The sequence below is a fragment of the Sebastes umbrosus genome, chromosome 11, assembly GCF_015220745.1.
Source record: "Sebastes umbrosus isolate fSebUmb1 chromosome 11, fSebUmb1.pri, whole genome shotgun sequence".
Classification (NCBI taxonomy): domain Eukaryota; kingdom Metazoa; phylum Chordata; class Actinopteri; order Perciformes; family Sebastidae; genus Sebastes; species Sebastes umbrosus.
The window spans coordinates 6527236-6551117 of NC_051279.1; the positions used below are offsets into that span (position 1 = coordinate 6527236).

A 23882-nucleotide genomic window follows, 5' to 3' on the forward strand; every position below is an offset into this window, starting at 1 on the left:
TCCATTTTCTAAGTCTGATCTAAATTGTTTTCTTTTGGCAGGTAATTTTTTTTTTTTTGTCAGGATAATTGACAGACCCCATATTCTAAATAGGACTAAAAGCATGTTTTCTTCCAGATGAGCTTTAATTTACATATCTTGCTAACATACAATATATGTGCCTTGTGTTTAGAGCCAATGGAGAAATTACCTGGAAGAAAACATGAATGCTTTTAGTCCTACCCAGAACACGAGGCAGCCTCATATGGCCGAAATGAGTATTACAAAAACAAACATTGACAAAAAAAAAAAAAAAAAAAAAATCTGATATTTTTTTTCACCTGTTCTTACATCATAAACACTGAAGAAAGAAAAAAAAAACAATTTAGATCAGACTTTGGTCATGAATGTTACAGAACTTTTTTTTTACCTTTGTCTTTTTCTCTGAGGTCGTTGAGGTATTTGAGAAGTTCAGCGTTGGCCTGGACGCAGTAAACTTCCCTGGTCTGCAGGCCTCCCCCACAGAGCCCCGTCAGGTTGCCACGCCGACGGTCCTGTTGGCTTAGCAACGAGTCAACCCGGCAGTCGCTCCACTCTGTGCTTCTCCAGGTGTAGCTACAGAGGAAAGAACACATGGAGGTTCTGTGTGTGGGTGTAACGTAGTGTCAAAGTGCAGCACATTCACAATCCTGCAGAGCTAACTTTAGCACGTGAAGATGTGTTGCATAGTTACAACCGATTTAGTCATTCTGTTTTTCTGAAAACACGATGAACTGCACTTTTCACTTTACTGCAGTAAAGTATGTACAGTATGCAAATACTTTCAGGGATGCGGAGAGCCAGTGGACAGTTAAACCACCAGTTTAACCATTTATTCACCCAACAGAGGAACCTTTGTGTCTTTGAAAACATACTAGATTTCGGAGACACAAGTGACATAAGATTTATGTATATAATAATGGATATGTGTTTCATTATCACAATCTAGAGGCTTGCTACCACAGCTAGTAATAATGTCATAATGTGACGAGATAGTAAGAAGTGCGTGGACAACAGACAACTGTGACAGGAAACTAAGAATCCAACAATTTGGTCAGAGAAGTTGATTTCTCCAAGAAAAACACTCTCCAGGATGAGAGTATGACTACGTGTTTTGGCAATAGCTATGTAAAGATGATATAGGATGAAACTGAGGGAATAAAGCCCATCTGTGAGCCTACGTTTTAAATCTTTGACTGTGTGTGTGTGGTAGTTTATAGGACTCAAATATCCTTGCAGTCTCCCTCCATTTGTCTCTACTTTGTGTCTGGCACCAGCCCAAGCACTTATACCAATTTACTGTATCTCCATATGCTGCCTCCTACACACTCACACACACACACACACACACAGAACCATGGGCCACCCAGGAGAACAAATTAGCTCGGTGATATGAGTAAAGGGAAACCAACAGGAAGGGTGTGCAGCCTCAGACAGACATTTACTGTATTTTTGCCTGAGCTTTATTGGAATACAGAATGAATCTTTGCAGAGCGTTTCGTACTGTAGCAGGCTCTTAACAATGCTGAAACCAGCGAGGAAGGTATTATCGCAACCCAACATGCAATTGTATCCCTGTGAAACATGAGCGCCTGCCTGCTTCGCTATAAAAAAAAACACATCTACACTTTACACTCAAATTCGTAAAGCCCCCCTGCTCCCTCCCCGCTGTGCAACCTGCCTTCCTCCGCCATCATCTGGAGGGAACTCACGTGGCGCAGGGCGGTACGCTTTCACCCTGAGGATCACACGACTCCGACTCCTCCAGCTGCGAGCACTCCGCTCCCTCGCCCACGGGGAACTGGATCACCTGTCTGCTCCGAGTGCGATTGCCTGTGGGAGACTCGGGATCCACGCAGGTTTTGGAGCAGGGGCCCCACTCGGCCCAGTCGGTCACCTGGCAGTCCTTGGGGAGGACGCAGGACTGGACGGTCAGCGGCACGTCCCTCGGTGCGCACAGGCTGGGAAAAGATAAAGAGGAAGGGGAGAAGGAGGGAGTGGGGGTTTGGTTATGAGATTGATCTGGGTTAGAATAAGAGGATGCTATACAGGGCAAGATATTTATGTAAAAATACACCTCTGCTTAGAACACAAATAGGACTACAAGAGGAGAACGTCCCATACTTGTAAAGGAGACCTTTTAAATTCACTCAGCCGGTCTCCGGGAAGTCACTGCTCCCGCCCAAGAAATAGTCAGGCCCAAAACCCCCCGTGAAATTATAACTTGACATTTTAACATTGTCGTTTTTGTATAGATTAAACAAACAAGATATAGCGTGTTTATTAGTGAGCTTTGGAAGTGATGGTATAGGCAGATCTTTGAACAGAGACAAACACGCTGTTTCCTCCGGCTTCCAGACTTAATGCTAAGCTAAGCTGATCGGCAGCTGGCTGTAGCTTTCATATTTAGCGTACAAATATCAGAGAGGTGTCAATCTTCTCATCTGACTCTCATGAAGAAAGCGAATGAGCGCATTTCCCCAACAAGTTGAACTATTTTGTTTAGTTATAGTGATAAAGTGTAACGCCCAACAAAACTCATCCCGCTAGGAGAGAAGAAGATATAAAACAGAAAAAAAAAGAAATATGAACATTTAAAGTTGCAGTGTGTAGGATCTGGCTGCAGATTGCAACCAACTGAGACTTTATTGAACTTCTCCTGTGTTCCAGGCGTATATGAGAACTACTAAAATGTGAAAACGCGAATGGTCCTAGAGCCAGTGGTTGTCCGTTCTGGGCTACTGTAGAAGCATGGCAGCCGGCTCCGTGAAGAGGACCTGCTCCCTATGTGGATATAAACAGCTCATTCTAAGATAAAGAAAACACAACAATTGGTATTTTCAGGTGATTATACACTAAAGAAAACATACTTCTTAACATTATATTCCATTTCTGCTGAAAGATCCCCCCTAAATGCTACACACTGTTCCTTTAAGAAGCTGAAACCAGCAAAATGTGTGGCAGTTTTTCTTGATAAATGAGAGTTTGAGAATCAAATACAAACAGCAATGAAAGAAAATAAGCCTTACAACTCTCCAAAGGTAGATCCTTTTATCTGTTTGTTATTCTCCGGGACCAACATGGACACAGAGCATATTTATGGTAAACAGAGTCATGCAGTGTGCACCTCATTACATTAACATTAAATCTTTCAGTTACCTCTCGCTGCCATTTTAATATCAATGTGGTTAAGATGCCTCAGAGACACGGTTTAGGTTCTTTGAACGTGTCAGAGCAACAGATGCGTGACACTGCAAGTGGTGTGCATAGCTTCCCTTTTAAACCCTCTGCCCTTGACTGGTGCCACATTTAGTCATTAGCTGCTCTCATTAGCATACACGCTGCATAATCAGTTCCACATTAGGAGCAAAACAGGAGTGGCGTGGCATGGTGTGTGTATCCTTAAGTCTTAAGACAACCAAAACAACCTCTGATCAATCACTCACTCACATCTTTTGATCATCTAAATGGCATTTAGATGTAATGAATAACCCGTCCTCTCTTTGGGGCCCCTTCTGAATCATTAGAAATTTGTTCTAACTAAAGCCGACTGCTTTCTGCGACTCAGTCTGGATGTCTTTCCCCTTGAGGCGTTGCAGCTGACGAGCTATTAGTGCTAATTACAGCTCTGCTTCATTTAGAAACCTCTCATTTAGACGCTGCCACCACACTTCACCTCCAGCAACTCAGACTTTTGGGATAAATGAGGAAATGTATGAGCTAAGTATGTTTTTTTTTTTCCCCCTTTCTTTTAACTCCTGTGTCTCCTGCAGATTAAAACACCTCTGCAGTCTTTGAAGTGGTAGTGAAGCGACACTGTGGAAAATCTTGTTTTTCTGCCAAACACACTTGGTGTGTTGGTTCGTTTTTTGCATCGGAGGAAAACAATGAGGATTCTCACAGTGAGTGTGATGCACCGAGGAGGTGATGGCTCGATTTCCTGTCTCATATGGAACTTCTTGTGTTTTAAAAAAGCCCCCTAATGCAGCCAATGACCCATTTTCAGCTGCAACTGGATCCTTTGAGTCTTTCCCCGTTTGTTGTGTACGGCGTGCCCGAGCAATATTTTTGCGGAGATTTCAAAAAGTTGCAAAAAGGAGTCATTATTTCTTCATCTCAGTCATTCAGACAGAATGAGGACACAATCGTTCTCTATTTAAATAAGTAAGATGATGTCTGAAAAATTTTCATTTTTAAATCTGTAGGTTTTTACACAGTAACTTGCAACAATGGACTCCAAGGGCTTCCTGACAAAATAAAAGCGGTCGGAAAGAAACTCTCATTACTTGAACTGCATTCAAGACAGCATGCCAATGAAATGGTCTAAAAACATAATTCTATGTGGGTCAAGTGATTAAAGAAGCCCTTGTTTTTTTACAACTTTAGAGCCTCCAAAAAAAAAAATGTCTGAGAGGAGAAGCCAAATAAGGATAAGAACCAAATTTACAGCACCACGTGGGACCCTCAGCATTAAATGCAATGATGTAATGAGATACACCCCCTCAGTGGCACAGCAAAACATTCAAAAAGGAAGCCTGATTAATAGGACACAAGCAGAAGACTGAGTTATGAGGAAGGGGCCTGTTTGGGACGAGTGGAGGACTATGGAGGAAGTAACGGCCCAATGACAGATGTGCATCAAACAAAATTGGAAATGAAGAGAGCAAGATGTTCAGAGAGCGTCTGACTGGGTTATTGCTTCACTGGGAAGTTTGTTCCACTTTTTCCGAAAGTGGCAAAAACAACTATTAATATTTCAGGACAAGAAATAAACAAGTCAAGGATTAATATTTATGCTCCTAAGGGCATGTGAGTTGTTTTCACGGTTCCTTTGAAATATTTGATCCCAGTCACTACTGAGAGCTCTGCGCCAACAAAGCATTAATGAATAGACTTAGTACATAATTGATCAAATCTTGGAGTACAGTGGCGTGTGACAGATATGGCTTGCTCCACTGACATTGTCACTGATTCTTTCCTGGAGATCAGAGACCACAAATCCAGGTTTCTAAGGAAGAACGATGACATTTTAAGTTACTGTCAGTCGAGGAATAGAAAAAGAGATGATAGATCCTCAGAAATAGCTATTTAGAAGAATCGCTGATTACCTTACAGTCATCTAATATAGACATCAGAGGATTATTAGGAATAACAGCAATACGTGTTGTGACAAGAACCATAATTCACTGATTACCAGTACTCTTTTTCAGACAGCTTAGGAAATTTGGTGTGTCAAAAGTCGCTATGATACAGTTCTATAGAGTGGTAAAAGAAAATGTGCTCATTTTCTCGATAACTGATTGGTATTCTACAGTTCACGAGAAAAAAGAGTCATGTGTACAACTTCAAAAATGATTGGCTGTGTACTTCCCATCATGTCTGATCTATACCACATCCGCATCCAGCGGAAAGGTTTGAAGATTTTAAACTTTAGACTTCTCACACCCTGCAAACCCTCTATTCAGTCTTCTACCTTCGGGTAAAAGACTGCGCAAAACATCTCACTTCCACAATAGCACTCATCCCGAAGCAATCCACATCCTAAATGCTTCGCCGGCTGTATAAACAAGCACATGCACTTTAACTTGTCATTAAGGGCATGAGCCATCTGGTTGCACTTTTGTATTTATTGTTACTATATTGTTATTGTGGCAGCATGTTTTTGTTGTGCGTGTTATGTAATTATATGTTTTTGTTGTTGAGCGCACCAAAACAAATTCCTAATCAACTGCAGATGATGTGGCAATAAATGACTGAATCTGAATCTTGAAGGTTTTTTTTTGTTTAATATAGTCGTCAATAACCTCATAACATAACAGTCTGATAAGTGGACAACAGCTATAGATTTGTAAGCTTTTTGTGAACACAGCATTTTAAAACTGTACTAGATGGCAAAAATAGAAGTTAATAAGTATTTTTTCTTGAAAGATAAAGTGGGTCAAGGATGAAATATTCAGCCCATCAGTTAGAAAAAGCAGTCGCTAAAATCCTACGAAACCATGCGTAGAGTAGGGACACTAACCAAGCGATGGTTTTTGACGAGTTGGCGGAGAGACTGTGTTGATCTGGTGCACTGTGAGAGCAAAACAAAGAGGCTAGATCTATGAAGAACGTTGTGCTCTGGTGAACAATATAATCATAATCACGTTGGTTGTATAGATATGAATGGTGATGACAGTAAAAAAGTCACACCCACAAAGCATGGTAAATGGGGTCCCATGTTTCAAGATGGGTTGGGTGGGTTGCCAACATTGCTGCAGAACCCTGACGCACTGTCTGCCCCAGTCGCGCCGGGAACAGAGGGCCCCGTCCCTCCCTGCAGGGAGAGATGGTGCAGCGAACACTAAGCCCGGTCCACAGCCGGTGCTGTAAAGCTTGGTGTCCTTTAACCACAAGGTTTGCGGTTTGATCCCCAGCTTCTACTGTCTGCATGTTGAAGTGAGCAAGACACTGAATCTCAAGTTGCTCCCTGGGCAATTTACAGCAGCCAATTTCTCCCAAATGCTTAGGATGGTTAAATGCAGAGGTCAAATTTCATATATGTACCTGTATGTAGATGATGATTCTAGTAAAGTTTAAGTTTACATTAAGAACCGCCAGCCACCCTCACTCTGGGCCTTTCCAAGCTGACCTAGAGCCAGTTTTGGCGCACCATTGAGAGGAAATGCGCCCAGCGAGGGCCAGACAGCACTGGAGAGAGAACCCACGAGGGGATCCTTCTACACCGAGCGGCCGTCCCTGACCCGCCAAGTGCACCGCTGTAAAGGAAATGGTTGCACTGGATTTATAACGCAAGACAAAACGAGAGCATCATTGCGAAAATGGAATGCGACACAATAATTGTTTTATATATTATCTTGTTTTCATAATCGTCGGAAGCCAAAATCATAATTGAAAATAAAATTTGATTAATCGCCCAGCCCAAGCGGTAATGCAGGTGACAGTGTTTGATAATCTATCTTCACAGGCTCTGACTTACGTACAGATCACTGCTCTCCCACCCACACAAATCAGATAAACACTAGGACAGCTTGATGACTCCTTTGGCATAACCACGTGTTGAAATTGCCGGAGCTGCTTCTGTCCTGTCACTTTCATGAAACAGGTGGAAAACCGGCTAATTTCAGTATCATTTCGTTGTCACTTCAGCTGCAATTACAACAGGAAGCAGAATAAAGGAACCGTATGTGGTTACTCCCATGCTTACTGATGTAATTACACCTCGGAGGAGGATGATTATGGATGTGTCTCGGAGAGATGGATGCACGTAAACTTTTGAAAATCTGGGTAGAATGTGTCTCGAACCAGTGGGGAGGTGGTTTTAATGACCAGATTTCACACACTTGTTTTTTTTATATAGGATCCAATCTCTCCAAGATGCACGACGTGGTTAATGAGAACACCAATCCACCAGTGGGTGAAACTACATCCTGTCTGACTTCTGTATTGTTTGTGAAAACCTACTCTAAGGATTTACGCTGACGGTGCCTTCCTATCAGATGGGGTGCTTTCTGATGCTGGTGGCAGATTAATTTCTTGGAAGTAAAATGTTTGATGTGCTTTTAGGCGGAGACGTCGGCTGAGAAATGAGTGGGAAGCTATTTGATGCATCTCATTTTCAGTCAGAGAGTGTGACTCTGTAGCTCGCAGTAATACTAATGTCACGGCCAGAGGTTAGATCCCACAGGGCTTTACCAACACTATAAATGGAAGCCCTCATATAGTTACAGCATGTATTTTGGATGATAGTGCCCACTGAAAGCATAATTCAACGACCAATTCAAGTAAAGATCTGTTACAGGATAATGTTCAAAATCCCTGAGTTGTTTTATCTTTAATTCTGACCCTTCAATCACAAAATAATACTTCTATTTTTCACTAACCCCTAGCATTATCTAGCTATGCAGATAGTTTTGGTTTTGTGAACTTATATCTCAAAACCTCAACACATTGAAATTATATGTTTTGCATGGGTGAAATGATCCTTTAACTTCTCTAGAAGTTGTAACCTTAAAGTACCGAAAAAAAGATTTGTTGTAACAATTTGACTTCATGTCTTAGCAAGTCAAAAAACATTTCACTGACACTTGATTTGTTCACATTTCTTATAACATAACTGTATCATCACACATCTATTCAAGACCAAAGGACAAAACTCAGAAAATTGCCCTATTTTGAAAAAGTAACACACAAAGTCGTGACAAAGATTGATCTGATGTCATAAAATGAGTTGCTTTGCCACTTCCATCCTCTGAAGTTGACATCAAATACACTGATGGTGGCAAGTTGTGCTTCATTGCTCTGACAGCAGAGCAGTGACAAACACACAGCCGATAAACATCCTCCGCTATGTGTCACATCCCGACAGGGGGAAGAAAACAAATTCAGGAGGACAAATTTGGCACGATGTTAGAAATGCGCTGACTTGAGGACCAGTACACCTAAATGTCAAAGGTACACAGAGACATGAGGAGCAGTTTACTTGCTGACCAAAACAAACAGATGGATAGAAATACTGACAATGAATATAAAGATTCATTATAGATTCAATAAATATAGATTACCTTTGCTGCCTTTAATATGGTAGATAATTATCTTATTTTAAAATAAAATAAAATGTGTTTATCATTGAGCTATAATTCTGACAGATGTCTCACCATTGCCTCGGCAACAAAATTGAAGGGGCATATAATGGTGCTGAGGGGAAAAAAAAAAAAAATTAACTTCACTGTCACATTAACATAAAAATGTTGCCACTCACTTGCGTCCCACAGTGCTCCCATTCCTGTGTATGCAGGTCACGTCCCGAGTCTGGTAGCCCACCTGGATGTCCCAGAACGGACTCTCTTGCCGGTTAAGGCGATTCCTGGTCCGTTTCTTCTGGATAAGCTCCCTGGTCTCTGGATCTTTGACTCCGGTTCTCTCCCTGAGCCCCTGGCCTTTACCTTTCCTGCGCTTAGCTTGGCGTGCTGTCCGAGTCTGTGGGAGGGCGCAAGGGCTCCACGGTCCAACCCTGAGACTGTACATGCCCTCTGGACCTGTGCAAGGCCCTGGTTTACAAGACTGGAACTCAGTTAGGTTGAGACAAACCGCGCCTCCAAAAAGTGGAGGAACCAGGACACTACGGACCCTGTTCCTGAGGCCTGTTCCACACGTTTTGGAGCAGGACGTCCATGGCGAATACTCGGAAACCACACAATCCTGAGGGCATGGGATCAAACACGCCTGCTCCAGGCGAGGTTTGGGCTCAAAGTACTCGCAGATGGCATCCTCTGCTGGAGACCCGTCTGATTTGAGTAGGCAGCCCACCTCCCGGGTCTGAATGCCCTCTTCGCCTCCGCTGCATGTGAACGGCCGTGAGGCCCATAAGGTCCTTGCTGAAACTGGCACGCACGCATTCCAGGCACCCAGTTGCCAGTCATAAAGGTCCTTGTGCCAGTCACACACACGGAAACAGTTCCTCTGGTTGGAAGGACGCTGGCCCTGGTCGCAGTTGGTGTGTAGCGTCGTCCAGCCATCCACATGGGCACACCACACTGCCCGGCTTTGGCTGCCACCCGGGCCACAGTCGCTGCCCATGCATCGCCCCCATGGACCTGGGAAACACATGAACAAGCTCAAATTACAATATGAAACACACCAAAGAATAAACCTTTGAGCTTCAGATATAACTGCAAGGACAGTCTGGAGTGCTGTAAGTAACCTCAAGAGTGAATTACTTTATCATATTACAAAACACAATCAAGATACAGCTCAGAAACAGGAAACATATTAGGTCTTGTTGGTTTTGATTGGAAATCGGAATAATGATGCTCATCTGACTGGATCATGGTGTACTGTTTGGTAACCTTGCACGGCAGCTGGATTCTCACGATGTCACAAGATCACGTGAGAAATCGCAGGATCAAATGTCACACGAAAACCCATCTTGTCAGGCTTCAAGTAATGCTGTTCAACATTTGTGTGAAATTGTCATGATTAGCAGATGAATTCTTGAGTTATGGCCCAAATTGTGTTTTGTGGTGTCACAGTGACCTTGACCTTTGACCACCCAAATCTAATCAGTTTCATCAATCTTAATCATCTTTGAGTCCAAGTGGATGTTTGTGCCAAATTTAAAGAAAATCCTTGCAGGCCTCCCTGAGATATCATATTCACAAAAATGGGTATGTACGGCCAACCTGCTGGCGCGGAGGCATAATAAAACAAGACATAATTGCACAGGCTGTGATTCGATTTGAAGTAGCGGATTAACAAACGTCCTGTAGTCGCATTAGTAACACTCATTTGAAAACTCTTGTGTGCCTTTAAAACCAAAAGCCACATTTTGCAAGCACCAATTAGTCAAACACTTCAAACCTTCTAATGCTAAAGAAAGACTGAGACAGTTCACTTTAGCTTGTCAACTGAGGAAAAGCATATAATGCATCTTCAAGGATGACACAGTAAATTCACAGACTCCTCTAATGTGGTCCTTGATGTAAAATGTATTGAAAAGCTGTTGGCACCCCACAGCAGAGCATGTGTGAGTGCAAAAAATATGTCATATTCAATAAAAAATAATATGTCACCTTGCTGTGTGCTACACTTGGGTCAATTGTTGGTGCATGGTAGAAACAGAGGGAGTGCTACAGGGGTGAGGGGGGGATGATTAGGCAATGTAAATACAATGTGCAACAGCGGAGATTATTGGTGATCAAAGCAAAGTGTCTGAAAGCCAATTTAGAAGGGCCGTGAGTAATCTATCTGTGGCATTTATCAAACTCTGTTGGCAACCGGCAGGAATTGCCACAAACATCAATAAGCGTATTTGTCTGTACACAAGCCTCTGGCAAAGCCTCCCCTTATCCCCTCTTACTAATTGCAGTAGAGATCCAGCAAATAGCCCTAGAACAGGACCAGGGTAGTGACGAGGTGGACATATAATCATACAATTGATTTGATTAGAAAAATACTAGCAATGGGTTCAAGAACAGGGTTTTTAGAGTAGCCTTAAAGGGTAAGGCTGGAGATATTCTATATATTTTTACAGTCAACAAAACCTGTGAAAAGCACAAATACAACAATGAACTGATCCTACTAACAAGTATTGTATGTGCATCCAAACAAAACACATCATTGAAGCACACTGTTGCACTGGGTGACATGTTCCTTCACTATGATGAGCATGAGCACTGTAGTTTATTGTGAATAAATCCCACATACTCTATCCTGCTGCTAACTTGCACTACCGCACCAAATGTGTATTAATCCGCTACTGAAAGTAGTCCCCAACAACTGCAATATTTATTCTTGTTTATTACACAGCTTTATTGAATGCTCAATTCTAATTCGTCAATTACGGCATTTTACGGTCCGTTATTTATTTATAACAGACCGTTGCTAAGGACGCAGTTCTGATCTCGGACTCTGGAGGACCTTTTTTATGTCAAATTATTGATTTCTTCTTGAATAATATACAGCAAGCGGGTCATTATTGTGAAATAAACACCTTCAGGGTGATGCTTGGTGTTAGCTAAAAACTACAGAGCCCAGTTTGTTTGTTTTTTTTAGGAAATTTTGGAGCCTTTTTAACCATTAAAACTACATATTTTGTTATCAAAGAATCACATCTTTATTAGGGACCAATGGGCTCTTAAAGTGGCAGTAGGCATCATATTTTTTACATCATTGGGCATGAAATCCATAATAACCTTTCCGCATATTGCAATTCAAGTGTTCTGAGAGAAAAGTTAGACTTCTGCTCCTCCTCCAATCACGGGTCATTTCAGAGAGAGAGCGTTCCTATTGGCTGCGCTCCGGTCATGTGATCGGAACTTGGCATCCCTTCATTAGATTTCACAATGGCGGCGGCGTCACAAACTTTCTCATTTTACAGCTAAACCGTGCACTACAAGATGATTCTGAAAACATTTGAAGAGAGAAAAAGGCATTAACGTAACATCATATTGATTCATATTTGATCAGCGCTGCCTAGTTTGACCGTTTGGTCGGAGTTCGCGAGTGATTGACAGCCGGCTCTCATAGATCAGCTCTTACTGCTTGTTTTCCTCCGGTATGTGAAATCTTGCAAATGCCGGTAGGAGCACCGGAGGAAACAGAGGCACATGATTTTTTTTCAGGTTATCTGTTTCATGTACTACTGTCACGATGTAGCGACCGTTTTATAAAAATAACTTTTTTAATCATATTTGCTCCGATTTCGCCTCTTTCAGCTTTAATGACTCCTAATGAAGTCAGAAAGTATCAAGAAATGAACTAAAACGTTGTTAGTTTTGGTCTTTTCATTGAATTCGCTGACAATGATTAAATATGGAGTAACAACAGCTTTATCCTTCAACAGCTGAAATGTTTTGCGGTACTGGTCGCTTGTTTATAGCATTGTCCTTATTTATTGCTCTATCCATCAACAACCCTATCAACCCCAGGCTTATGTTTGTCTTGTGTTTATGTATTACTCCTTTACCTATCTTATATGAAAAACTAGACTGCTCAAAAACATACATCTGCTCTGCTCACTTGGCAAAAAAACTTTGCGAGGTGCTATAAATATAACATTGAGTATAGAAACAAAGAGGAGCCTCTACACACTAGTCAAGATTAAATGAAAAATGCCTTTTAAACCCCTTTAGATCACATTCTCTGTCATATCGTGCACTTATTTAACAATATATGCAAAAAAATTACAAAAAAAATGTATTTCTTCGTATTTCTATATCAAAATCAGTCATCTTTTCTTCCTGTAAAACAAAATATAATGTGTGCTCACGTAAGCTAGTAACAACCAATTTCATGTGATAATATCATGACATCCATCCATCAATCAATCTGCAACTTTTAGTGACAACATTTGTGGTCCAATCAAATGCAAAGGATTTGATTTAAATCCCTCTAGTAACTGTACACGGCTCAAATACATTACAGTATAGAAGCTAAAGACGTCCTAACTTCCATTTCACTGGGACTTTAAATATAGAGTAACACCAGCTTTAGCCTTCAACAGCTGAAATGTTTTGTGGTACTGGTCGCTTGCTCATAGCATCGTCCTCATTTATTGCTATATTCATCAACAACCCTATCAGCCACAGGCTTTTGTTTGTCTTGTGTTTATTTATTGTTCCTTTACTTCTCTGGTATGAAAAACTAAACAGCTCAAAAACATAAATCTGCTCTGCTCACTTGGCTAAAAAACTTTGCTAGGTTCTATAAATATAACATTGAGCATAGAAACAAAGAAGAGCTTGCACACACTAGGATCTATTCTGAACACACTATTTCATTACATTTAAAGACAGGGTTGGTAAAAGATTTCAGAACATTTTTTTGTTCTTTTAGATTAAATTATCAATACATCGTGACAAAAAAAGTAAAACAATCCGGTATCTGCGGCTGTCGCAGGACTGTCATAAACCTGTCCAATCATATCATTCAGGCTTTTTAAGCTAGAGTAAATCATCTCCCATCATATGAAACTAGAAAAACCTAAGGAATCCATCGGTACCAACCATGTCATACTAGCTTGTCGCCAAAGAGGTTAATTAACGCTCCAAAGTTACGCTAAATTTTGGGGAGGAAAAACTGGCATGGCCATTTTCAAAGGGGTCCCTTGACCTCTGACCTCCAGATATGAAGATATGTGAATGAAAATGGTTCTATGGGTACCCACGAGTCTCCTTTACAGACATGCCCACTTTATGATAATCACATGCAGTTTGGGGCAAGTCATAGTCAAGTCAGCACACTGACACACTGACAGCTGTTGTTGCCTGTTGGGCTGCAGTTTGCCATGTTATGATTTGAGCATATTTTTATGCTTAATGCAGTACCTGTGATGGTTACTGGACATTTTTTGTCATTGTTTTGTTGTTAATTGATTTCCACTAATAAATATATACATATATTTGCATAAAGCAAGCATATTTGCCCACTCACATGTTGATAAGAGTATTAAATACTTGAGAAATCTCTCTTTAAAGTACATTTTGAACAGATAAAAAATGTGCGTTAATTTAAAATGAATCGTTATTAACTATGGACCATCATGCGATTAATCACGATTAAATATTTTAAATAATTGACAGCCCTAGTGTATACAAATATGTTTTGTACAATATATCATTGTATAGATAGATATAGATATAGATATTACAATATCGCAAATATGTGGAGCATTAACTGTAAAATAATGAAATCGATGTTACATGCAATGAAATGTAACTGTAACTGTCAGACAAAACTTGAAACTCAAAACATCAAATGTAACACAAACCTTCAAGTCACTTTTTAATATAATTTTGCTTGGTAAATAGAGCCACAACAATTAGTAAATTTGATAATATCAACAATTAATAGCGATTAAATATTGTTTTTGGAGGGAGGCCTGAAGCGGCAGACTGTCAGTATAACCAACCCTGCCTTTGAGCTTAAAGTGAATCAAATAGAGGGTGTAGGGCCTAATTTCGTGTTTCTCCATGAAGATAAATTAGCTGACACCATGAAAACTGTGTTAACCCGGTCATCCCAACTCAGCTTGTACTCCAAGGGAGAAAAAATCAAACTAATTGGACAGCTTCACTTTTCACCTCTCATTAACCTCTTAGGTAATTGATTATATTGGCCCGGGGGTTGATTGGATCCTTTGTGGCCAACGGGCAGTCGGCGCGAGGGCAGCTCATGCTGACCCACGTCAATGCAGAGTTAAAAATCACGGCTGGCAGAAAATCGGGAGCAGATTTCCGGCAATGATTGCCTCTGATGAGGCTGCTTGTTGCCTTTTCTCTGATCTCAGCTGCTGATACAGCTGACAGGATCTATCTTCAGTAGACATGACACTGCATCCACGGGAGCCTAAAAGCATATTCTAAATGGTTAGTTTACTCCTCACTGTATCAACACACTCGATCAATGTCCGATAATCAAATGATTTCTACGTTTGCCGGGCATCTATAACTCATCATGCTTTTAGGCACTCGTATTAAAGACAAGACTCAGAGGGTGAATCACATTAGTATTCTCCAGACGAAGGTGTTTGTCTGAGTCCATAAAATCTATGTGAAGTCTATTTTTTAATCCAATAATAGAAAAGGGCGACTTGGAAGTTTTGCCTTCACAATACAAACTGATAAAGGCGTGAATGTTATCTCGAGAGCTGATATTGAGTTTTGAGGCAGAGGAAGAAAATGAAGCGGAGAAAACGCTGATCCAAAATCTAAAATGCAGCAGAATCGAGACAGGTTCTCCGGTACCAAAATAAAACACCTTCCATCCGAATCTAATCTATCCTCGATAGAAGTTATCTTCTCCAAGACTATTCTCTGCTCTGCACAGCTCTCAACACTCTCAACACTCTCAACACTCCGCCAGCTCAGGATGTGGAATATAACGGGTTCTCAATGAATAAATATCACAAAGCTTGGCTATATTCGACCTGCGAGGTCTAAGATCGCACACTAAGAGTCTGGGTTGTTCTGTATCTTATTCTGTGTCTAATATCATATATGACACGTTCTGTATTGTCAGATCTTTGCAGCTGTTTTCTGTTTTGCCACACATTGAAACTCTCTTCTCCAAATGTTAATCAACACGTAGCCCTGGTAGCCTACAGCTAACTTTTCAATATTGCATGCAGTCTGACAGCACCATTTGACATTCTGAAAACAAACTGTGTTTCACCTCCATTTATCACATGTTTAGCAGAACGCATTCACCAAATGATCAATTACTGTCACTCCACTGTACATCAGAAATGATTGGAAATTGTAATGACTGTTATCAAACCAATTTTCATTGAAAGTCTAATTGATGATGATCTAGTTCCACTGTTAGACCAGTATACTTTTATAGTTTGCATTCACGTTATTTTGTGGTGAAATCAAATCTAGAGGACAAAAATGAACAAACATAAATCCAAAGTTATCCAAACTAGACAGAGACTGCATGCACAGAGCTCAGACCTGTGCAATCTAAATGTAAATGTAGTTTCATCGTTTGGCAACAATAATTTCCTTCCTGTGTTTGTTCATTATTTTAGCTGAAAGTGAATTTACTGTAACATCTGGAGACTTTACATTCCTGTCAGATTTCATGTAAAACAGGCAGTATGTTTGCATCAATGCTGTGTGTACTGTAACTCAATCAAAAAGGAGCGAGATAAGCAAATATTAGCTAAATAAATCCTGTATAGAGAAACACAAAGAAACTCACAATAATATTTATGTAAATGTAATCTTCCGGAAAATATAGCATTCCTTTTTAAGTGTCGACGTGCCCTCGATGTACCCTGCTTTATGCTTCCAATTAAAAACATGTCACACTTGAATCTCCAGTCTTTCTGTCTTCTGAGTGAGTACCACAGCTGTAATCCAAACGCTTTGGGTTTGTATCTATCTGTGATTGAGAAATCACGGAGTATAACTCTTACAGTACATCTGACCTAGATAGTCCACTCAAAAGTGAGTACCAAGAAAACTACAGTGAATCTTTGCAAGTTGGAAACTTGTTGCTGGAAGTTTGTGCTCAACCTAATGCCTAATTCTTGTAATATTTGGGTCAAAAAGACAAATTAAAATTCAGATTCTCAAAGTTCATGCATGTTTGTCAGGGAGCTTGCGTTTGTGCTTTATTTTACCACAGCATAGTAAGAGTAGGGCTGTGTATCGGCAAGCATTTGGCGATACAATACGTGTCATGATAGAGGGGTTACAATTAAATGTGAGCGCAGGTGGGTCCACCTGCTGGGCATTTCTGCATGGCGGACCTCCAACGGTGCCCTTTTCGCCGGCTGCAGGGTCGTATATATATTGCGATACTGTATGCAGAGCGTTATATTGCGATTTTTTTTTTTTAATTTTAGGAAAACTCACAGTATAAAGAACACACCACCATATGCATAAAATCTGAATTAAAAAAAGTTAACTTCTTTATGCAATCAGAAACAGTGGGATCTGAAATTATGGTACCTGTAACAATCCAACATCATAGCACTACTTTGAGAGGGCCTATATTGAGAGGGTGCATATCTTTGCAAATGAGTATTGGCTGCGTTAATCTTTGCATGCAAATTATTAATAAAAAATCAATAGTGTTTTTGGCACAAAACAACACATAATATTGCGATACTCAAGTGTGTCCATATTTTCTCTCCCCCCTCTCTGTAAGTAAGAGATGAGGGTGTTAGCCACCTATTCTGACTGAGGAGGAACAGTGATGCTAAATAAATGTGATTAGTTTAAAGTATCTTTTACTTATCAGCGAAACAAATGTGCTGATAAATAAAAGATACTTTAAACTAATCAATTGTAGATGTTCCATGAGCAAATCTTCAAATGGTATTATTAATTGCAATATATTAATGTAGTTAATATCATTGTCCTCTCATGGTAGAACCAAATGGCCAAGCCGCAATGTACTGTATGTTTTGGATCGTATAGACATTATATTCATACCCATACTTCTTCTTTTACTTCTTTAATGAGCTATCTTAACAGCAGTCATAATAGAAACTTTTCTGTTAAAAGTGCTCAGTGACCGTCACATGCAGTAAAACCAGGGAACCATAAGGTGCTAATTTAAAAAACTGAGAAAAAGAGAAAAGGAAAGTTCTGCAGGCACTTTTAACCAACTTATAATAATAAAATTAGCTATTCTTTGTTTTACTTGGAGCCCCCAAGGAGCCCTCAACAGGTCTCCTGGGAGTCCCCGGGCCCCACACTCTGAACAATATATGTGGAGTGTGATTCCCTCACAGTCGGGGCTGGAGCCTGATCTCTGACTGGGCCTCGAGTGTCTATTTAATGAACTGCTTCTTTGTCCCCGCAGGGTCAGCCTCACTAATGAATGGGTCACTGTGTCGCTGTGTCTCTCTCTGCTTCTGTTTGTTTATTATTTCTCACATCCACAGCATCTCTCACTCAAAGACGGGACGTTTCTCTCGGCGGGGTCAGGGTTCATCGCAGGATCATTGCGGCTGTCTCGCTGGCACTTCGCCGCGATCCTATAACCAGTAGATGTGACCTCAAATCAGTCATTTATGGGAAAGGTCTAATAAAATAAAGGCTGGTTTGCCTCAGTCAGTAAAATTAAGTTTCCATAAAGCGCCACAGGGTCAGTGCACTTTTAAGAAAAGTGCATAAAACCCTTTTCACCCTTGGGGGGAAACTTAGCTGAACACTGTCCAAACTCCCACTGCATATTGTCAGAGTGTTTCTATATGCTGCAGAAGAGTAATAACTTCTTATTATTCTATTTTTTATTTATTATTTTATTTCTATTATTCTTATTCTGAAGGGTAAAAGTGAGTTAATGTATATATTTTGTTACCTAAGGGTGTCTAAGGATTCGTTCTCCCACACAGTTCCAGTAAATGAGAACGAGCTCAGTCAACTTGTCAGATTAAATCACAGTTTAGGAAGATGATTTTACAGATGTTTGATTTTACGGATGACTATATTTATTTTATGGATATGGCTGCTCACTAACAAACCTCCTTTTAGTGTTTTGATAGTATTTGCAGTTCGTAAAAGCCCGAAAGAATCACCTAAAGCGCTCTAGTGAAGCCTGCTTCATGATTAAAAGGACGTGAATGGTGTTTTAAATCCCGAGCGAACGTGCCTGGTAATTGATCCATCAGTTCCACAGCTACACAGCAAGATGTCAGCTTGATTATGTAACCTTTGTTGGTTTTAAAAACCCCACCACAGTGAATTCAAACTACTCTCTTCCTGCTGTTTGAGTATTTAAAAAAATGCAACCTCCAATAGAGTTTCTGAGTGCTCAACACTCTGTGGAGCTTCACAGTTTAGACAGAATAAATCATATGGACTACAATGCGATAATTGCATGTTTGCATAGCCTTTGGGAGAACTTAGTATTACCACATTGAACTTGCCATGTTGAGTCACATTAAGCTCAGCAGAGGATTTTGTTTGCCGAGAGCTAAAAAACAAATCTGGTGTGCATGGGGCGAGGGGCCAACAGTGCTTTGTTTTTGTGTTAAAAGAGCACAGTCGGCTATAAATACAGTTCCCAGAAAGAAAATGTTGCCATTCACATCGTGCTATTCCTCATGGGGCACGGTCAAAAGAGCACTATTTAGCACCAGATGGACATTAGCCTTTCGGTGTTAATGGGCTGCAGTATGCATCAGGGGTAAGCGTGGAAAAGAGCAACGGAGAAAGGAAAAAGACCAGAGGCTAATACTTAACATCTGAAGGAACACTTTGAGCAGCTTAGCATTCACGGATGATTGTTAACCCTGGCCCGCATTCAGTGTGATCGGTGCCCAGGGCTGCGCGGCACTAAGCCACATTGACTAAGGCTCTCCGCTCACACTTGATCTAAATTTCATTAGCTGTAATACCATGATTGTGCTTGCATGGCTTGAAGGAGCTTCTTTGATGACTCTGTATTCATCACGTCCAGCACCAGGCAGAAATTTCAGCAAGTCACACAATGTTAAATTGTCTTCTCCATTTTAATCTTTGCTCCTGTCAGTTTACCCCGTATTAAAACTTCATAACAGCAACCGTGTGCGGCACAGTGACAATGACGCAAGTTTGTTAAAGTCCAAGTGAAATGGAGGTTAGAGCATCTTCTGTACTGCTAGTATTCCCCGGGGAAACAAATATTTGAGCGGTGTACAGTTACAAGATGGATTTAAATCAAATTCTTCCCATTTAAAAGTGGGCAGGCTTAGAATGTAGCGTGAAACAGAGCTACAGCAGACACGCCTCCCTTGTCGCTAAAAGCTGCAGATTGATTGATGGATGTCATGATATTATTGGTTGGTACAAGCTTACATAAGCACAGAACATATTTTGTTGCACAGGAAGAAAAGATGATTGGATTTTGATATAAAATATGAAGAAATTGATTTTCTGAATTTTTTTTGGCATATATTTAAATTAAAGTAGGTGCACAATATGACCTGGGATGTGATCTAAAAGGGTTAAAAAGCATTTTTCATTTCATCTTGACTTCAAAGTGCATGGATCTTTTGAATGAAATATAGAGTGCTGCAGGCATGATGTATTTTTTCGTAGGCAAACCCGGAAGTTAGCCTTGCCCCGGTTCCCTCGACATAAACTCAATGAGATTTTTCCATTGGGTTTTGGATTACTGGAGAAAACAAGATCTGCGGCAAACAAACGTTTATGGTACTTACACTTTTTGTTTAGCAAGATAATCTTCACAAATGAACACCACTTTTTATGATTTATGAAGCGTAAATGCAATCGCCAGAATTAAAAAGCCAACGTTCGGCTATAAATACAGCTGCAATAATTAATCGATTAGTTTTCAACTATCTAATTAATTTGATTTCTTTAAGAAAAGTCAAAAGTCTCAGATTCCAGTTTCTTAAATGTGAATATTTTCTGGTTTTCTTTCATCCTCTATGACAGTAAACTGAAAATCTTTGAGTTGTGGAAAAAACAAGACATTTGAGGACGTCGTCTTGGGCTTTGGAATATACTGATCGCCATTTTTCACCATTTTATAGACCAAACAACTAATCGATTAAATGAGAAAATAATTGACAGATTAATCAACAATGAAAATTGTTAGTTAGTTAGTTGCAGCCTTTGCTATAAACAAACTACACCATGGTCGCATGACTTAAACATCGCCACCACTAGCGTGATGAAATTTAATCTCCCCGTCAACCTCTGTAGTCTCATTTAGTCACTTGTTAGCAGCCACCTTTATTAAGACACGCAAAAGCTTCAAAATTCACAAGTGGGGCATTTATTGATGTATTTTATATCATAGAACAAAACGTTAAAATCTTCTCAGCTTGTGTTAACCACAGACCTTATTTCAGGCATCTCACTAAAAACCCATTCAAACAACCCATTGACTTTCAGAAGAGGGTAAAATAGAATAGTGGTGCTAAAATACTAACTAATTTTCGTGTTTTAGGACTCATTTCTGCACTACTCTATTGAATACTATGTTTATACTATACTACTAATATGAAGCTCATTTAATAGAACTGGCTAAGTGTATTCAGACTCAACCATCATATTGAGCTTGATATGATGTACTCACATGAAACTACTTCAATCCAGCTACAGCTAAACGATGCTGGGCTAGAAAACTGTTGCACCAGACAGAATCTGCTCATCTTCCAGTTCTAAAGAATAGCTTCACATGTCCTCATGTCTGTATTAAAACAACACTCACATGCCCATATATGTACATTAAACGAGTTATTGGTTGCTGTAATCATCCCTCCTGTCCCTACTGACTGTGAAGAGATGGGAGATATAATCCGCATCCACAGTATGAGGCTTCAGCGGTCAAATTGAGTGGGCATCTTCAGCAGTTAGAGACTTTTTAGTACAAAATACACATTCAAGTGAAGATAAGCAGCATCATCATGTCTCTGAACCTGGAATTAAAGCTGCACCAAAAAAAGACATTACAAGCACGTAGAAGAAGCCAAAAAGTGAGCAACAGGAACTGGAGGACTAGCTTGTTGTTCTGTTGTTTACAGATAGGCTGTGTTTGTCAGCTCATAAACACCCCCAGAGGATGGAGGAGTGACAAGATAAATTAGAGAGAACGTGCTCCAATCCCAACAACACCCACATGCTCGGCAGCGACGATATCGCTGTCGGCAACATCAAAGAAACGCTCCAAATTCTTTGAGTGGAAGGGTCAGAGCCAGGCACCGAGCCAGAGCGAAAGATCCTGTTGCTTCTCCGTTTGTCACCACAACAACAGGGACAAGAACATGTCTGATGCTTCACAATTTGACACTGTCAGTGTCCAGCACACACACAGAGTCAAAAGCAGACTGTCAGATACTGTAAAACTCTGCAGCAAATCAGCAACTCCATTACTGCCCATTATACACTTCCATGACGATCTACATGCAAACAGGCATCAAGTGTAAAAGTTAAAAGAGCACAATAACAATGACGCATCACTGCACAAACATGCTCCAGTAAAGATGCCTGACTTCCCTCCAAAACAAACTAGGTAACCTTGACATTACTGAGAACAAACAAAACAGCAATAATCATCATGGAGATATCAATCTTCCAACATATGGATGTGTCCTCTAGTGGTCACAGCCACTAGTACTTCACCATCCATACTGTACCATAGTTATTAATATGAGTAACAGGCTGTCATAGTTCCAACTCAAGCTGACTTTCGCGCCAGCATGCTAGTTCTTCCTACCTACATTTTTGTCATCCATTTTCGAGTATGGAGAAGGAGAAGTATAGAGAAGTTTGAGAAATCACTGTAGAGTAAATGTTAAGGAGACGACTGTTTCAAATGACGAAGAAAACACGATGTGGCTCGATGCAGACTCTATTGGGTAAAACGTGTGCCCGGATGCTGATTATCAAACAGTGGACAACTCCAGGGTATGAAAAGTGAAGCCAATGCTGAAGTTCCTTAAACCTGCATTCTGTCTATTAGCCAGCAGGGGGCGACTCCTCTGGTTGCAAAAATAAGTCTGATTGTATAGAAGTCTTTGAGAAAATGAGCCTACTTCTCACTTGATTTATTACCTCAGTAAACATTGTAAACATGAGTTTATGGTCTCAATCGCTAGTTTCAAGCCTTCTTCAATACAGCATGATGTTCATTTAGTAAATTATGGTCCCATTTAGAGTCAAATAGACCATGAAGCAGGGGATGATTTAGGGCGTGGCTACCTTGTGATTGACAGGTTGCAACCCCGGTGTTGTCCGGTCTGGGAGTTGTCCGTGTTTTCGTCTTACAACTTTAACCCTTTCACAGTGTTTTCTGCTCATGAAAGTTAACTGTAACAATGTTGGTCACCTAAAAATGTGTTATTCAGCTTTCGGTTATACTTAGCTCCGCCCTCTCGTGTCACCTCTGCTTGCAAAAAAACAAGACGGCGACGGACGAAATGCCGAACTTGAGGCTTCAATATTGCAGTCCACTTCTGATATACAGTTTATGGGTCCACTTTAATACGTCTACTTATTTGTACTTAGCTCCACCCTCTCGTGCCACTTCCTGCTGCAGATAACCAGGATGGTGACACCAAAATGCTGATCTCCATACTTCAAAACGGCAGTCCACAAACCAACGGGTGACGTCACAGTGACTATGTCCATTTCTTATATGCAGTCTATGTTACCAAACCAAACCTTCAGCCTGGTGTTTAACCCACAGTGCTGTCTCATACATTCCCACCTGATTGTGACTGATTGAGCCGCCTGTCTCTCTATTTTCTATTTTTCCCGAGCTGAGCTGTTTTGGTTAATTACTGTGAAGCAAAAATACAAGGTGATGGATCCATCAATCCATCAATCATTATCACCCGCTGAGCTGACTCAGACAAATCTGGTTAAAAAGCGTTAACAATTAGCTCATTGAATGCAGGCTGTCAGTGTGGGTAAAAATAACTTTAACTGCAAAAAGGGCACAGCAGAAAAAGGTTTGGCAACCATCGCTGTACACATCCCTCCCAGGTAAACATTGCTTAATTCTCCAAGGCCCCGAAATAACTTTGTAAACAACACATTTACATACAGTAACATCTGCAGAGTGAAAAAAAAAGAGAATTAAATATTGTACTTACTTATATTTTTAAAAAGCAAATGAGGATGCATTTTAAACAGGGTGATATGACTAACAACAACTTGTGATTTTAAGGTTGGAGCGGACTCAGTTTTAAAGCTAGAGTGAAGATACTGGATCATCAAATGAAACTAGAAAACCTAAGGAATGCATTGGTACCAACCATGACATACTAGCTTGTCACGAAGGAGGTTAAATAAGAGTATTGAATACTAGAATCTCTCTTTAAAGTCCATTTTGAACAGATAAAAAATGTGCGATTAAATTGCAATTAATCCTGATTAACTATGGACCATCAT

The 23882-nt window shown here is 40.4% G+C and overlaps 1 protein-coding gene and 1 long non-coding RNA gene across 4 annotated transcripts in view; one reads left to right on the plus strand and one right to left on the minus strand.

The window, feature by feature from the left end:
• Positions 1–23882, minus strand: part of LOC119496693 (thrombospondin type-1 domain-containing protein 7A) — a 183193-nt gene that overhangs the window by 110690 nt on the left and 48621 nt on the right. For all 3 annotated transcript variants that reach the window (XM_037784190.1, XM_037784191.1, XM_037784189.1), the window contains exons 2-4: positions 8780–9614; positions 1731–1979; positions 410–594 (exon numbers count right to left, since the gene is read on the minus strand). In XM_037784190.1, coding sequence (XP_037640118.1) covers positions 410–594; positions 1731–1979; positions 8780–9614 — 1269 coding nt within the window. The remainder of the gene's footprint in view (positions 1–409; positions 595–1730; positions 1980–8779; positions 9615–23882) is intronic.
• LOC119496695 lies at positions 456–22690 on the plus strand. The gene is made up of 3 exons (XR_005208779.1): positions 456–515; positions 20462–20467; positions 22678–22690. It is a non-coding gene; the product is annotated as an uncharacterized LOC119496695 (long non-coding RNA).